The 17,966-nt window shown below is 45.7% G+C and overlaps 1 protein-coding gene across 1 annotated transcript in view; it reads right to left on the bottom strand.

Moving 5' to 3' along the window:
• Heg1 (heart development protein with EGF like domains 1) overlaps nt 1–17,966 on the bottom strand; it is a 109,234-nt gene that overhangs the window by 53,511 nt on the left and 37,757 nt on the right. The window contains exons 3-4 of the mRNA XM_045146905.1: nt 3,489–3,791; nt 2,148–2,420 (exon numbers count right to left, since the gene is read on the bottom strand). Of these exons, the coding sequence (XP_045002840.1) occupies nt 2,148–2,420; nt 3,489–3,791 (576 nt within the window). The remainder of the gene's footprint in view (nt 1–2,147; nt 2,421–3,488; nt 3,792–17,966) is intronic.

The raw sequence follows: 17,966 nt of genomic DNA, 5'->3' as shown, positions 1-17,966 counted from the left end.
AGGCGCCTGAAGTTCACATCTCCAGAGCCCATATAAAGAGCCAGTGAGGCCATGCATACCTGTAACCCATGCCACGAGGGGAGCAGAGAACAGCCCTGGGGTTGGCAAAAAAACAAAACAAAACAAAACAAAAAATCAATCTCAGTATCAGGCTCAAAGTAAGAACAGGCAGGAGGCCCTTGGCTTCCCACCAGGAATCGATGGTAAGACCCTATTACTGAAGACTCCACATACTTGGGCTGCAAGGCCACTGAGAAATCCTGCTGGAACTGAGCTGGTTACTTCCTCCATGTAGACCAGCTGACAGAAAGCTGGAAGAAGCCATTCTACATGCAGTTCAATGGAAGAAAGATATACCACCAGTGAAGATACACAACAGTGGTCACTGCAAGCCTTATAATTGGCCAGCCAGGCCAAATGAGCCAATGGGTGCAATAGTGGCACATCTGTCATGGTGGAAACCAACTGCCCTCCAATTGGACTTGAGGCCCACTCCATGGGAGGGAATACATCCCTGATACTGAAAACTTACAACAGGGGTAGTCATGATCCCTAGGGGTGTAACATCTGCTGATGTCTGGATAAGTGTATATACTATGCTTATCAAGCTGCCCAGTAAGCACTTCTCTTAATATTCATACCCTTATATTAACGCTACTCTCACTTTGGGTAGAGAATCTTCTCTTTTCAGATGGAAGTGACCTTGGGATGACTCAGAAGATATCATGGTGCTGGAAAGAAGTGACTGGAGTACCGAGTAACATCTCGATCACACCTTCCAAGGCTCAGGGTCTAATGCAGAAGAGGTGGCGGAAAGAATGTAAGAGCCAACGGAAGGGTTGGACTCCTTACAACGTGCTCCCTCCAGACATAAAATGGCCTTGATATCCATGACCTCATAGAGCCTGACACTACCTACATATGACCATCATAAGAGGAGGGAAAGATCATGACATCAAAATAAAAGAGACTTATTGAGATGGGGAGGGGATATGATGGGAGAATGGAATTTCAAAGGGGAAGTGGGGGGAGGGAGGGGATTACCATGGGATGTTTTTTAAAATCATGGAAATGTTTTAAAAATTCGAGAAAAATAAAATAAAATAAGATTAAAAAAATAAATAAGAACAGGCAGAAGAGTGATGGAGCAGGACACCTGATGTTCTGTTCCTGTCACCTCATCCAAGTGCCCCTCCCCCACTGCAGGCGCGAGCAGGGGGCCTCTGCAAGAGCATATAACGTGTGCATACACCACACACACACACACACACACACACATGCACACGCACACACACACAAACACACACCGAGCGAACAGTTACAAATAAAAAGGAAGGGGGGATGTCTTTTTGACAAAAGCACTGGATAAGGGGCAGTGAATGATGACTCACGAAAGGTAATACTTTCCAGACTGGAGAGATGGCTTAGTGGCTAAGGTGCTTGCCTGCAAAACCAAAGGACATCGGTTCCATTCCCCAGGAACCACATAAGTGAGATGCACAAGGTGGCAGGTGCATCTGGAGTTCATTTGCAGTGGCTGGAGGCCCTGGCTCACCCATTCTCTCTCTCTCTCATAAATAAATAATTTTTTTTTAAAAAAAGGTAATACTTTCCTTTCCAGAAGCTCTGTGATGGAGGGGGGGTGGGGGACAGGACAACAGGACACACAAGCCCCTGAGTTGCTTATGAGAGCCAAGGGAAGTGACATTAACACTCTCTCCTGGGGCTGGAGAGATGGGTCAGCTGTTGAAGATGCTTGCTTGCATGGCAAAGCCTACTGGGCCTGAGTTCAATTCCCTGGCACCCACGTAAAGACAGACAGATGCACAAAGTGATTCATGCGTCTGGAGTTCATTTGCAGAGGCCCTGGCACACTCATACTCTCAAATAAATAAAAAAATATATATATAGAATTGGGGTGAGGGGAAATATATACATATATATGTATATATGTAAAGTTAACTCAGATGTACCAGAAAGGAAGATGGGGCAGATAGGCATATCTGTGCATTCCCTGGCTAGAAGAATGGCCTGGAAATGATGAAACAAGAGGGACCTAAGGTGACTTTATGAATATATGCATTAGTGCACAGAGATCCAAGTCCCTCTCCCCTCCTTGTGGTATGCTTCTGCCAAATAGAACTTACTTGAACGTTCTCCAAGTGGGACAGAGGAGTCCAGGCTTTCTGAGGAAGATGTAGCTGAGGACTCTGAGAAACCTCTTTCACCCGACCCTGAGTTACCACCCGAGAGCTGAGTCAAAACTGAAGAATTCGCGACATCCAGATGTGACACAGAGCTTTCTGTCACGTTGGTCGCTGTCTCGCTGTTGGTCAAGCCCCAGGGAGCTGTGCTCTCTCTGAGCATGGGACGTCCCCTTCCTGCTTCAGAGCTGCTGGCAAGCTGAGGTCCTCCGAAGGCTGCAAGGTATCCCAGAGAAAAAGTGGATAAGGAGAACCCCAGTAGCTGAGGAGGGTCACCTCTGCGGACAGCTCTCTCGGCCAAGGCAGCCTTGCTTACATGCATTACCCAACATGCACTACCCTATTCAAAATAGTATCTAGAGCGCTTTTCTAAAACAGTTGTGACAGAAACAGACATCATCCTAAGTCTTCTGTTCTTTCTTTCTTTTTGGAGGCAGAGTCTCACGGAGCCCAGGCTGGCTCTGAACTTCTGGTCCTCCTGTCTCTACTTCATGATGTTAGGATTATAGGTGTGTGCCACCATGCCTCGTTTATGCAGTGCCAGGGATAGAACCCAGGGCTTCGTGCATGCCAGGCAACTGCTCTACCAGCTGAGCTACATCCCCATCTCCAGACATTATTCTAATTGTGAGCCCTGTGGCGGGGGGCGGGGGGCGGGGGGGGAGGAGATCAACTTTAGGGAATAAACCAAGCCATGGATTTGGGAACTATATTTATGTCTTTAAACAAAATTGCTGATGCTAGTCGTTAAGAGTTGTCCAATTCCTACTTTGAAGACAATGCTACAGAGTAAAAAAGAAAATGGAAGCAACCATGAGAGCCCCAAGGCTGAGGTCTCCATGTGCATGCACTACTAAAGCCCTCTGATTCTTACTTTTCTCACCTGTAAAAATACAGGAGGGGTGGGCTGGGGAGATGGCTTAGTGGTTAAGGTGCTTGCCTGCAAAGCCTAAGGACCCAGGTTCGATTCTCCAGGCCCCACGTAAGCCAGATGCACAAGGCGGCACATGTGTCTGGAGTTCATTTGCAGTGGCTAGAGGCCCTGGTGCACCCATTCTCTCTCTCTCCCTTTCTCTAATAAATAAATAAAATCATAAAAAATATACAGGAGGGATGACACCCCTCCATAGCTAAGATAAATTCGCAACATCATGATGCGAAGGAGCTGGTGTCAACCAAGGAGCAACTTCTTTTCAGAGATTACAAATGGCCCTGAAGAGATCAGCTAAGAAAATCCAACTATGTAAACATGTCCTGACAGATAAGCAACGACAGAACACTTACTTGGGGAATCACTTTGCCCTTGTAGAGGCGTAAGGCCAAATTCATTTTCTGTGGATGGTTCAGTGAACTCTCCCTCTCCTGGATCCTCAGTTACTTTACTGGTTTCTACCACAGAGGGTGAAGAATAGCCTGAGGCTGAAGTTCTGGAATCCTCTGTGGGGCCTTCCGTCTCATTTACAAGCCCCATACTGACAGCCAGAGACCGCAGCATCCTCGGGACTCCGTTGGTGAATGCGGTAGCAGTGTGGCTCTTCGTCTGGCTTTCGGGAGCAGTGTTGGTAACCTCCTTTATGTTTCCAGAAGCTAAAACAAAAGAAAATATGCTTCAGAACTACACAAAGGGTTAAGCAAACCACACTTGGGCTGGAGAGATGGCTTAGTGCTTGCCTGTGAAGCCTAAGGATCCAGGTTCGAGGCTCAGTTCCCCAGGACCCATGTTAGCCAGATGCACAAGGGGGCGCACGCGTCTGGAGTTCATTTGCAGTGGCTGGAGGCCCTGGTGTGCCCATTCTCTCTCTCTCTCTCTCTGTTGCTCTCAAATAAATACATAAATGAACAAAAAAATATTAAAAAAAAGAAAACCACACTTGTAGCTAGGTACAAATAATGTTTGTTACATTTTGATAGGTAAGACTGATGTTATATAGATGAAAACATCTGTATATGTTTACACATGCCTGTATAGTCAGAAAACAGTCCTCCACTTTTTCCTTGCCAGTTCTAATTCTCATAGAGCTGACTGGAGACACAGTCAAGACTTCTTACCAACCACAGTGAAAAGCTTTATGTGCATGCTGAAAAGAAGATAGGAGAAGGATGGAGAGGTGGCTTAACAGTTAAAGTGTTTGCCTACAAAGCCAAAGGACCCAGGTTCGACTCCCCAAGACCCCTGTTAGCCAGATGCACAAGGGGGCGCATGCGTCTGGAGTTCGTTTGCAGTGGCTGGAGGCCCTGGTGCGCCCATTCTCCCTCTCTGTGTCTGTCAAAATAAATAAAATATTAAAAAGAAGAAGAAGATAGGAGAAAGCCAGGCAAATGCATCATCTACTTGGATTTTATAGAGGAAATGAAAATTGTGCTGAATTCCACGATACAAATTATAGGACACACCACCGTGACAAGGCTTTTGTTGATTTTCTGTCTGTTTTAAGCTATGTAACCCTGTTGTTTGAATGCTATTATAGATTCTGATCCAGTCCATAAAAAGCGAATAAGAGTTGAGCCATTACAAGAAGCCCAACCCCTCAGCCATCACCTACCGGCCTAGGGCTCTATAGAACATACTAAGAATGCTGCGGACCTAGAATAATAATTACCAGCCTTATCATTGCCAAAGACTCTTTATTATTCTTCAACCCACAGTTGCCAAAAATCTCATGCTTTGGCACTGGAGAGATGGCTTAACGGTTAAGGCATTTGCCTGTAAAACCAACAGATCCCGATTCGATTCTCCAAGACCCACATAAGCCAGATGCACAAGTGGGTGCATGCGTCTGGAGTTTGTTTGCAGTGGCTGGAGGCCCTGGCACACGCACTCTCTCCCTCTCTCTTTCTCCCTCTCTGCCTCTATCTATCAAATAAATTTTGTAAAATTTTTTATTTATTTATTTGAGAGCAACAGACACAGAGAGAAAGACAGATAGAGGGAGGAGAGAGAATGGGTGCGCCAGGGCTTCCAGCCTCTGCAAACGAACTCCAGACGCGTGCGCCCCCTTGTGCATCTGGCTAACGTGGGACCTGAGGAACCGAGCCTCGAACCGGGGTCCTTAGGCTTCACAGACAAGCGCTTAACCGCTAAGCCATTTCTCCAGCCCTCTCAAATAAATTAAAAAAAAATTTTTTTTTTAAAAATTCCAATTTTTCAAAAAAAGCTTATGCTTTTAAAGGCTATTAACCAGAGGCATTCATTAAGTAACAGAAACTTGCATGTGTGTGGGGTGTGTGTGTAAGATGTGTGGTGTGTACGCATATGTGTGCAGGTATGCACACCCCAGGAGATGCATGCAGATGTCAGAGGAAAACATCATGTGTTTTTCTCCTGTTACTTACCCATGTATTTCCTTAAAATCCGTGTATTTCCTCAACCCAAAGTGGAGGTCCATCAATGATTCCCCCCCTGCCACTTTCCCACACCCTGGGGATTACAGAGGTGCATAGCCCCACCCTGCTTTTTACAGGGGTTCCAGAAGAACTGAACTTGGAAGTCTTTGGCCCAAAGGCCATTATGCTGTCATGCTTAAGAGCCAAGCACTATTAACTGCTGAACCATCTCCCCAGCCCAGTAACAGTTCTAACCAGTAGCAGATATTATTACTACTGGAAGATCTTCATTTAATTACATCCAAACAAGTAGACAGCCTTTATTATTGTAGTCACTTTATCCATGAAGTTTTAGAGAACAGCTCACAAACCAACATAGCACTCCAGTGAGTCCCTAAAAGACCACTGACTCTGGGCTGGGAACAGTTTTTCTGATCAATGGATGGCGGTCTTAGGATAACTGTCAAGAAGCTCAAAGAATTAGGGCTGGAGAACGGTTTAGCTGTTAAGGTGATTGCCTGCGAGGCCTAAAGACCCATGTTCGACTCTCCAGATCCCACCTGAGCCAGAAGCACAAGGTGATGCCAACGTGCAAGGTCGCACATGCCCGCTTGGTGGCGCAAGCGTCTGGAGTTCAAATGCAATGGTTGGAGGCCCTGATGCGCTAGTTCTCTCTTGCTCTCTATCTCATTTCAAAACAACAAACAAACAAGAAAATCTCAAGAATTAAATCCTATGCCTATGGTGGTTTAAATGTAAAATGTCCCCCATAGGCTCAGGTGTTTGAATACTTAATCTCCAGTCGATGGTGCTATTCTGGCTGATGTAACAATGTGACGCAAGCTGTCTGCTCCAGCCACACTTTCAATGCCATGATGAAACTTCTCGAAATTGTAAGCTGAAATAAATCCTTTTTCTCCATAGGCTGCTTTTGGGTCAGGTATTCTGTCCCAGCAACTAGAAAGGAACTGATAACATGCCAATGGCCAAAACGCATGTCTCCTTTACAGACGCCTTGCTGATAGTCTCCTTCCACAAAGAATTTCCCATAGGATGCCTTGAGGAAGTGCCAAATCCTAATCACTAGACCACGAGGGAAAGTCCCAAAGGACGCCTTGAGAACTGACTTCAAAATCCTAATGTCAGGGCCTGGGATATGGCTCTCGGTAGGTAAAGGCACTTGCTTTGCAAAGCCTGTCAGCTTGGGTTCAATTCCCAAACTATCCACATAAGCCAGATGCAAAAAGTGGTGTAAGCATCTAGTGTTCCTTTGCAGAGGCAAGAGGCTCTGCCCCCATGGAAATAAATAAGTATTTTTAAAATAAAAATTACAATAAAGCCAGATATGATGGCACATGCCTCTTTTTTTGTCCATTTTTATTTATTTGAGTGTGACACAGAGAGAAAGAGGCAGAGAGAGAGAGAGAGAGAGAGAGAGAATGGGCACACCACAGCCTCCAGCCACTGCTAACGAACTCCAGACACATGCGCCCCCTTGTGCATCTGGCTAACGTGGGACCTGGGGAATCGAGCCTCGAACCGGGGTCCTTAGGCTTCACAGGCAAGTGCTTAACCGCTAAGCCATCTCTCCAGCCCAGCACATGCCTTTAATCCCAGCACTGCAGATACAGAGGTAGGAGAATCACCATGAGTTTGTGGCCAGTCTGAGACTACATAGTGAATTTTAGGCCAGCTTGGGCCCAAGTGAGACTCTACCTCGAAAAACCAAAATAAAATAAAATAAAATAAAATAAAATAAAATAAAATAAAACCCTAATGCCAAGGGGCTGGGGAATATAGTTCAGTGGTTAAGAGCTTGTCTAGCAAGCATGAGGCCCTGGGTTCAAAAAGCACCACAAAAAAAAAAATCCTCATTACTTTTCTTTCTTCAATAAAACTGGTTGCTTGCCCTTCAAAATTTTTTTTTCATGATAAATGATCAAAGGACAAATATTATGTGTTTCCACTTGTAAGAAGCACCTAGAATGCGCCAAGACAGAAAGTAGGTGACCAGGGTACTATGCATAAGGGGTGTAAGGAAATGTATTCTCTGCCAGTAAGCTAAAGGGAATAGAAAGCTGGAGGGACTCAATAGTATGGTATTGTATATATTAAGTAGAAGAACAGATTAATGGGGGTGAAAAGGCCCAAGTGAGGTCAGGGGAAGAGATTGAGGAAAGGTGGAGGGAGGGCTAATCAAAATCTAAGAGGATATAAATAAATCATATGGAAACCAACTTATTTGGACAATGGAACACTCAGGAGCCATAGATTGTTGCTAGAAAATTTTCAGTGCCAGGGATGGGATACCTTCCAGTGAGTTGTTGGTCAGGGAGGTCCCTGATGCCCCCCAAACATTACAGGCCACTGCTGAGGCCCTTGATTTCCCACCAGGAATAGACCCTATTGCTGAAGACTCCACATACTTGGGCTGCAAGGTCACTGAGAAATCCTGCCGGAGCTGAGCTGATTACCTCCTCCATGTAGACCAGCTGACAGAAAGCTGGAAAAAGCCACACTGCATGCAGTTCAATGGGAGAGAGAGAAATCACCAGTGAAAATACTCAACAGTGGACACTGCAAGCCTTATATTTTGCCAGCCAGGCCAAATGAGCCAACAGATTTTTAATAGTGGCACGTCTGTTATGGAGGAACCAACTGCCCTCCAATTTGACTGGAGGCCTGCTTCATGGGAGGGATACTGAAAACTTACAACAGGGGTAGTCATGAGCCCTAGGGTTGTAACGTCTGCTGGTGTCTGGCTAAATGTATATGTAATGCTCATCAAACTGCCCAGTAAGCACTTTTCTTAATGTTCATACCCTTATATTAATGCTACTCTCATTTTTGGTAGAGAATCTTCTCTTTTCAGATGGCAGTGAGCTTGAGATGACTCAGAAGGCATCATGGTGCTGAGAAGAAGTGACAGAGGAGTGCTCAGCACTGAAATATCTCTATCACACCTTCCAAGGCTCAGAGTCCATTGTGGAAGAGGTGGCGGAAAGAATGTAAGAGCCAGAGGAAGGGTAGGACTCCTTACAACGTGCTCCCTCCAGATACAAAATGGCCTGGACATCCATGACCTCACAGTGCCTGACACTACCTACACAAGACCATCGTAATAGGAGGAAAAGATCATGACATCAAAATAAAGGACAGACTGACTGAGAGGGAGAGGGGATATGATGGAGAGTGGAGTTTCAAAGGGGAAAGTGGAGGGAGAGGATATTACACGGGATATTGCTAACAATTATGGAAGTTGTCAATAAAAAATTAAATTTAAAAAAATCCTCATTTAAAGCAGGAATAAAGCATGGAGAGTCTGAGAGCAGAAAAAAATATGGCAGGGAAGAATGCTTTATTTTTTTTTCCACTTTAAGCCAACAATAATAAAAAGTACTCTCCACCTGTTCAATGAAAAGGTTCAAGTTCTTAATTGTTGTTCAGAAAAGAAAAAAAAAGGAAACTGCCACTATTTATAGTTCTTTGGCGACCAGTCTTCAGATGCAGTTAGAGGGAAAGAGCGAGCATACAAAACAAAGGATCCTTTCACGCTTATGAAAAATTGTGACCCATCTGTACCCACAGCAAAGCCTGCTGCTTTGTTCGCTGGACCTTAATGAACAGAAATAATAAAGATGCACACAGTCCATACCAAGGAATGTTAAGACAGGTACAAAAATAAAGTCACAGGCAACCTATTCAACCCAGCTTGAAAACAAAACAAAAATCTTTTGCATAAGAAAAGCATAATATAGATATATCTCAAGTAATTATAAACACTAGGTTTTTATTCCCCAAAACTGCATTACTTCATCCACTCATCCATCAAAACACAACGGTGGGGTGGGGGCTGGAGAGATGGCTTAGCGGTTATGCACTTGCCTGTGAAGCCTAAGGACCCCGGTTTGAGGCTCGGTTCCCCAGGACCCACGTTAGCCAGATGCACAAGGGGGCACACGTGTCTGGAGTTTGTTTACAGTGGCTGGAAGCCCTGGCACACCCATTCTCTCTCTCTCAATCTCTCTCTCTCTCTCTCTCTGTTTGTTGCTCTCGAATAAATAAATAAACATAAACAAAAGTTATTCTCATTAAAAAAAAAAGCCACGATGGTGATTATACTGGATTTGGCTTCAACGACTCAGACCTGTTTGTGTTGGTAGTTTCTGACACCCTGATCCTGGGGTGTAGAACACTGCTCTTTCCTCTGTCACTACTGCCCCTCTAAAAAGCTACCACAGTTGGGCGTGGTGGCGACCTGTAAACTTGGGAGGCTGGAAGATCATGAGTTGGAAGCCATCCTGATCTACCCAGCAAGTTCCAGGCTGGTTTGGGCTACAGAGTAAGATTTTTGTCTCAAAACAAAACAAAGAAAACAGCTACCAGTAATTTACCCATTGATTTACCAATTACAATAGCCCAGACATCAGTATGTTGTATATTCATCGTTTAGTTCTCACAGTAAAGAAATGAAGCCGGGCGTGGTGGCGCACGCCTTTAATCCCAGCCCTCGGGAGGCAGAGGTAGGAGGATCGCCGTGAGTTCGAGGCCACCCTGAGACTACATAGTGAATTCCAGGTCAGCCTGAACCAGAGTGAGACCCTACCTTGAAAAACCAAAAAAAAAAAAAAAAAAAGAAAAGAAAAGAAATGAAGTGCACGTGAGCGCTTCTGTAACGTTATGCCTCTTAGTAAAAAGAGGAATGACTTGGTCAAAACCACTGTTTGTGCTTCTAAGTAAGCACCCCCTGAATAAGTCTAGGGGCAATTTACTCTGCTTCTAGTCTGCGGGGCAGCATTAAGGATCACTAGTAACTGCCCTTCTCTGCTGGCGTCTATCCTGGAAGCATGCATTCACAATGGGAAGACCATCCACGGCGATGAACGTATGAACCACTCTCTAACCACAGGACAAACCCCATGGCCTTTGCCATGCATCAGAAGGCTCAGCCTTGACAGTGATCAAGAACTTGCTAGCTGCCAGGCGTGGTGGCGCATGCCTTTAATCCCAGTGCTTGCTTGGGATGCGCCCAGGTAGGGGGACCGCTGTGAGTTCAAGGCCAACCTGAGACTACATAAGTAAACTGTAGGCCAGCCTGGGCAAGAGGGAGACCCTACCTCGAAAAACAAAGCAAAGAAGAACTTGCTAGAAGTATAGCTGAGACAGCTGATAGCCGAGAAAGACGGGCTACATCCAAAGTTTTCTAAGTCATCTGCGCTCTCTCCCTTGACAAAGTGAACTTAGCACAAAGCAATTTACCTGGAGCACACTGGCTCCACTGCCCACAGAGAATACTTTTGTAAGTTGAAATCCATTATCCCACCCTCAGTTCCTATTGAGATCTATATAAAATATCACCTTCAGAGAACATTAGCACAGTTCCCACAAATCAGCAGTTGGAGGCGCTTTCTATTATGATCCTCAGCATTCCTTATATAAATATTCCTCTTAGAACTCACTGCCCCCAGACATTCACGCTTGTGGGTTAAACTGTATGCTTACTTTATGTGACAACAATCGCTGCCCCACCTGACTTCCTTTGGTGCCCTGGTTTCCGGGAAGCTCATACTAAATTTAGTGCTCAATTGTAATCAGTAATCACTCTCACACAATTCAACATACATCTATCTCTTCCTGCCTTCAAAAGAGAGCTTTTTTTTTCCCCCCTCATTTGTTGGTTACTTTCCCCTCCATGATCACTATAAAAACTATGGCAAGTTGGGGCTGGAGAGATAGTTCAGCAGTTAAAAGCGCTTTCCTACAAAAATCTGAAGACCAGGGCTGGAGGGATGGCTTAGCAGTTAAAACGTTTGCCTGCAAAGCCAAAGGACCTGGGTTCGATTCCCCAGGACCCACATTAGCTAGATGCATGAGCCGGCGTATGTGTCTGGGAGTTCGTTTGCAGTGGCTGGAGGCTCTGATGTGCCCATTCTTTCTCTCTCTCTCTTTCTGTGTCAAGTAATTTAAAAACTTTTTAAAAATAAAAAAAAAAAAATCTAAAGACCAGGGTCTGATTCCCCAGTACCCACGTAAAGCCAGCCGCACAAAGTGGCGCCTGTGTCTGGAGTTTGTTTATAGTGGCTAGAGGCCCTGGCGTGTCCCCATCCTCTCTATCTACCTCTTTCTCTTTCAGATAAGTAAATTAACTATGGAAAGTATAGAAAGGCAGGAAGCAGGAGAGGAGGTCAAGAGAATGAAACATAATCTCAAATGGTTTCTGATCTCTTCTGTCAAATCTGATTCTGTCACCCGGCCCATGCCTACTGCAACTTAATCTCAGCAGCAGACATCTCCTCGCTCTCCTGGTCTTGGAAGAGGCTGCCCTGCACATGTGCTTCTGGGCAGCTGGCTGGAAGTGGATAGAGGCCTAGATCGCGGGCTGCGTGTGCATGTGACGGCAGATGCTGTCACCATCGCAACCTCTTGCTGGGCATCCGCGCGCACATCTTGCCACAGGCGCCACTGGTCTGACTGGTCTGGGTGCTGGCTGCTCCCCGGGGTTCCCACTACTAGAAAAAGACTCTGCTTCCTAGCTTTCACTGAACTGACCAACAGGGGCAGATCAACTCCAGGCCGTGGCCTTGTTCAAGTGGATCATGTAGTCAGAAAGGGATGGTGGACTCGCCATTCAGTGGAGGGGGAGGTACACAGAGCTCCGTTTGATGCGCTGGCAAGGCTACAGAAGCTTTCAAAACAAAGGAGAAGTTTGTTTCCTCTGTGGCTTCAGGCCCTGGGTGTGTGTCCTCTGCCCCAAAGCCTTCTCTAACACATAGGACATCCAGTGCACTAAGGAAGAGAAATTCCCAGTCAGACTCAAGGAATAAAAATGGGGAAGCTCTCCAAAATTTAGAAATGCAAAGCTGGAGAGATGGCTTAGTGGTTAAGGCACTTGCCTACAAAGCCAAAGGACCCAGGCTTGATTCCCCAGGACCCACGTAAGCCATATGCTCTCTCTGTCTCAAATAAGTAAATAGTAATAATAATAATAATGAAATGTAAAGGATAAATGCTCAGAAACTACGAGGACATTTTTTAGCGTTGAAAATACAAATGAAGAGCAAGTCGAGTCCAATCAAGTTAGAAACACGGGCTCAAATAGACCAGCGAGTTAAATTTACAGTATAAATATTAAACGACCCTGACCAGAATTAAAGTGGAACTCCCTAGAAAACCCTTCCTCCTTTCCACTATTTGGCAAAGTTTCTTGTCAATCGCTGGCTGCGGAACTCTGCAGCTGCACGGGCCCAGAGCTTTTATCCAATGCAACCAGTTTAATTTTTTTTGTTTATTTTATTTATTTAATTTAGAGCTACAGACAGAGAAAGAGAGAAAATGGGCACGCCAGGGCAAATGAACTCCAGATGCGTGTGCCCACTTGTGCATCTGGCTGATGTGGGTCCTGGGGAAATTGAGCCTCGAACCGGGATCCTTAGGTTCCACGGGCAAGTGCTTAACAGCTAAGCCATCTCTCCAGCCCGCAACCAGAGTTTAAGAATAATCTCTAAAAAGCCATCTCAGGACTCGTGGTCGTGATGGCAGACTCTTCACCACGCTAGAGCTCCAGAGGTGAAATCAGAAGGCAGCAAGAACCGAGGACGGCAGAAACGTATCAACATGACAAGAAAAGATAGCCGACTATCTATCAGGAGCTAAGTGGCCCTTCGCGTGTCAGCCAGGGCCCAGGTGAAGCCACAGAGGAACTGACAAGATGAGCAAGAGTGCCGCTTCCAGGACGAGCCTGACAACCTGCACCAGAGCGACAGCGATAGACATTAAGGACACTCAAAACGTACCAAAGGGCTGGAGAGATGGCTTCGCGGTTAAGCGCTTGCCTGTGAAGCCTAAGGACCCCGGTTCGAGGCTCGATTCCCCAGGACCCACGTCAGCCAGATGCACAAGGGGCGCACGCATCTGGATTTCGTTTGCAGTGGCTGGAGGCCCTGGCGTGCCCATTCTCTCTCTCTCATTCTCTCTGTCGCTCTCAAATAAATAAATAATAATAAACAAAAATTTTTTTTTTTTAAATATGGAAAAGAAAACGGACCAAAGCAGAAATGCGGAAGCCGCTGAGAGCTCAACACTAAAGTCAACTTAAAACACGCTCACCAAGTCTCAGGGCATTTTACACAAGAGGGGGTGCAAAGATGGTAAGGGACGCAGGGTGGGAGGCATTGACACCCCCCTCACCCCATGACTGCTGCTGTCACAACTCATAACTCACAACCCCATGGTGAACACTAGCAGTCTCACTGAGGAAGGCTCTTGGGGGAAACGGGGACAAGGAGGAGGGAAATGGTACCAACACATCATATGTCCATACAAAGTTTCTACTTAATTTTAGAAAAAAAGCCATCTCCTAAAAACATGAATCAGAAATCAGACCCATTCCCTGTCAGCAGGAAACTGTACAAAGTGGACGGAAGAGGAGCTGGCTGCTTTCAACAGGCGTCTCGGAGAGGGCCTCTGCGTTCAGTCTGAGCTTTCCTGACATAGATCCAAAGTCCTAATCTTGCAAAATACTTTAAAAAATTTTTGACTTAGAAGAATTTTGGAATGGCAAAACCTGATGCTCCCTGGCCTGCTCGTGGCCAAGAGCGAAAACACAAGCAGCAAACTTAGAAAAGAGGAGCGGCTCCAAGATTTCCTGGGCTCGTGACACAATGCATTCTTTGGCGGATTTGAGCTCCCGGTTCTTACCGACTTGTTCTAGGGGCACAGATGGCTAGAATGTGAAGAAAGGCCTGTGGAATTGGAATGAGCTGAGACCGATGCATAGAAGTGAAACGGCAGAGCAAGGAGCGTTCCCCTCAGCCACGGGGACTGATGCCTTATCCTGCAAACGCTGAGTTATATAGGTTACTTTTTTCAAAATGATGCCAGAAAACTTAAGACTTTATTTATTTACTTAACCATTGAAGGAAGTTTTTGTTTATTTGTTTGTTTGTTTGGTAAGACCAAAGAAATAAAACTCTGACTACTAACAAATAGTAAGGTGCTCACCATTTCATTCAAGTATCTCAGTACATGGCCTCGTGGGTAAGAACGAGTCTTCCTTGTAAGTATGCATGGGGGAGGAGCAGAAAAAGCAAAGGGGAAGCCGGACGTGGTGGCGCACGCCTTTAATCCTAGCGCTTGGGAGGCAGAGGAGGATCGCTGTGAGTTCAAGGCCACCCTGAGACTCCATAGTGAATTCCAGGTCAGCCTGGGCTAGAGTGAGACCCTACCTCAAAAAAAAAAAAAAAGAAAAAGAAAAAGCAAAAGCAAAGGGGGAGGCAGAAGGTCGTGAATCGGAGGTCTAGAACAGCCAACAGATCAACTGATGTTAAAGTATACACATATATTTTTTTGGGGGGGGGCCAAGGTAGGGTCTCACTCTAGCCCAGGTTGACCTGGAATTCACTATGTAGTCTTAGGGTGGCCTCAAACTCATAGCGATCCTCCTACCTCTGCCTCCCGAGTGCTGGGATTAAAGGCGTGCGCCACCACGCCCTGCTAAGAAAATACATTTTGAACATGAACTTCAATATTGAGATAAACTGCATAGCTTGCATTTCTACCTAAAATAAGCCTGTGGTCTGGAAGGGCATGGGTCACATGAGAGAAGCTGCCACTGTCTGCTGGCTAGACAGTTACATTCTGCCCATCAAACTGCTCCCCCACCCCCGCGTAGTGGGTTTATACCCAGAGATAGGGCAGTTCCCACTTTTGGTTACAGAAGTTTTTGGCTTTTTTGCAAATGGCGATGTCTACCAGGGAGACCTAAGACTCCTCGAGGTGACGAGAAGTGGTAGCCAAGTGCCATAGATGAGACATCTCTAGCACATGTCCCAAGGCTCAGGGAATGTTGTAGAAGAGGGGGCATGGAAAGAGCGAAGGGGCCACAGGCTGGGGAGGAGCACTATGGAGCACCATATACTCTGATCGTGAACTGACCAACGCATGCACGGCCTCACGGTGATTGTCATTATATCCACAAGGTCTGCACAATACCGTGCTTGTCCACATTTTGACATACAGGATAGAGAAGTGAGGAGGGGATATGGGGGAGAATGAAAGAGAAGGGATTACAATCAACGACACTATCTTAACGTATTAAAATTCTCCAAAAAGCAACGGCTTTTCAAGGCTCTTTTGCCTTTTGTCTTTGTCCTTAGCACGTTCACCAGCTAGCTAGATACATCTAGTTGTGGCTATTATTATTATTATTATTTTTATTTATTTATTTATTTATTTATTTATTTATTTGAGAGCGACAGACACAGAGAGAAAGACAGATAGAGGGAGAGAGAGAGAGAATGGGCGCGCCAGGGCTTCCAGCCTCTGCAAACGAACTCCAGACGCGTGCGCCCCCTTGTGCATCTGGCTAACGTGGGACCTGGGGAACCGAGCCTCGAACCGGGGTCCTTAGGCTTCACAGGCAAGCGCCTAACCGCTAAGCCATCTCTCCAGCCCTAGTTGTGGCTATTGTTAACGACTTCTGAGGAGTAAGCTGGGACAGGAGAGCTTGCATGAGGAATCGCCTGAAGAAGGAGAGCGAGCTGAGGCCCTGTAGAAACTCAGCACCAAGCGCGCTGGTCCCAGGGGATTTCTCCTCCTGGGGAACGTGGTTGGCTTCCCTGGGCTCCAGCACAGGAAGGGAGGACTGGGTGGAGACTGAGGGGCCAGCCACTTGGGTATGCACAGTCCTTTCTTCTAAAAGTCCCCTCTCCAGGATGCCTGGGGATTTTCTACTCTCTGCTTGAAATGGGACAATTTTCCCTTCTGACCCCCCCCCAGCTACTGGAGGACTGGGGATGCCTTTCTGATGTTGAAAGCATATGGCAGCAATTAAAACTCCCACCATCAACTTCAACAATTAAAGCTCCACCACCAGGCTGAAGAGATGGCTTAGCAGTTAAGGCACTTGCCTGAAAAGCCAAGGGACCCAGGTTTGATTCCCCAGAGCCCATGTAAACCAGATGCACAAGGTGGCACATGCATCTGGAGTTCATTTATAGAGTCGAGAGGCCCCGGCATGCCAATTCTCTCTCCCTTTCCCTCTCTCTCATAAATAAATATTTAAAAATATATTATAAAAAAACTCCAGGGGGGCTGGAGAGCTGACTTAGTGGCTAAGGCATTTGCCTACGAAGCCTATGGACCTAGGTTCAATTTGCCAGTACCCACATAAGCTAGATGCACAAGAGGGCACATGCATCTGGAGTTCATTAGCAGTGGCTGGAGGCCCAAGCACACCCATTCTCTCTATCTACCTCTCTATCTCTGTCAAATAAATAAAGAAAAAACCCTCCAACATAAACTTCAACAATTATAACCCCAACATCAACCTCAATGATTAAAACTCTACCATAAACTTGAACAATTAAAACCCACCATTGGGCTAGAGAGATGGCTTAGCAGTTAAGGTGCTTGCCTGAAAAGCCTAAGAATGCATGTTCGAATCTCCAGGTCCCACATAGCCAGACACACACAATGCTGCAAGCACACAATGTCACATATGTGCACAAAGGGGTGCATGTGTCTGGAATTCATACACAGCAGTTGAGAGACCCTGGAGGGCCCATGGAGGGCCCATTCTCTCTCTCTTTCTCCGCCTCTTTCTCTCTCTCTCAAAAATAAAAAAATAATATATTAAAAAAACCATCAATTTCAACAATTAAAACCCCACCATCCACTTCAACAAAGCCAAGAGCCACATGTTCTCTCTCATATGTGGATCCTAGCTACAGATGATTGGGCTTCTGCGTGAGAATGAAAATACTTAGTAGCAGAGGCCAGTAAGTTAAAAAGGAGACATAAAGGGAAGAGAAAGGAAGGGAGGAGGGTACTTAATAGGTTGATATTGTATATATGTAAGTACAATGATTGTGATGGGGAGGTAATATGATGGAGAATGGAATTTCAAAGGGGAAAGTGTCGGGGGAGGGGATGGAAGGAATTACCACGGGATATTTTTTTATAATCATGGAAAATGCCAATAAAAATTTAAAAATAAAATAAAAAAAAATTCTAGGCCTGGAGAGATGGCTTAGCAGTTAAGGTGCCCGCCTGTGAAGCCTAAGGGACCATGTTCTACTCTCCAGATCCCACAAAAACCAGATGCACAAAGGTGAGGCAAGTGCGTGGCCGCACATGCCCACTAGTTGGCACAAGCGTCTGGAGTTCAACTGCAGTGACTAAGGCCCTAGTACGCCAATTATCTCTCTCTCTCTAAAATAAGTAAATAAATTTACTTATAAAACAATTAAAACCCCACCACTAACTTCAAATGCCTTCATCATTTCTAAAAGGCCCAACTCTGACCCTATCAAATATATATGCATGAGAAGTAGAAGGAATTATTCTTTCTGTGAGAAATGAACTCCTGAGAGAGAGACTGTAAATCAAGGTAGACTTTTCTGACCTCACCAGTCTGCTCTGGGGGTTAAAATGATCAGT

The sequence above is a fragment of the Jaculus jaculus genome, chromosome 4, assembly GCF_020740685.1.
Source record: "Jaculus jaculus isolate mJacJac1 chromosome 4, mJacJac1.mat.Y.cur, whole genome shotgun sequence".
NCBI lineage: Eukaryota > Metazoa > Chordata > Mammalia > Rodentia > Dipodidae > Jaculus > Jaculus jaculus.
Note: the sequence above shows the minus strand (reverse complement) of the source record. Positions and strands in the feature narration are given on the sequence as shown.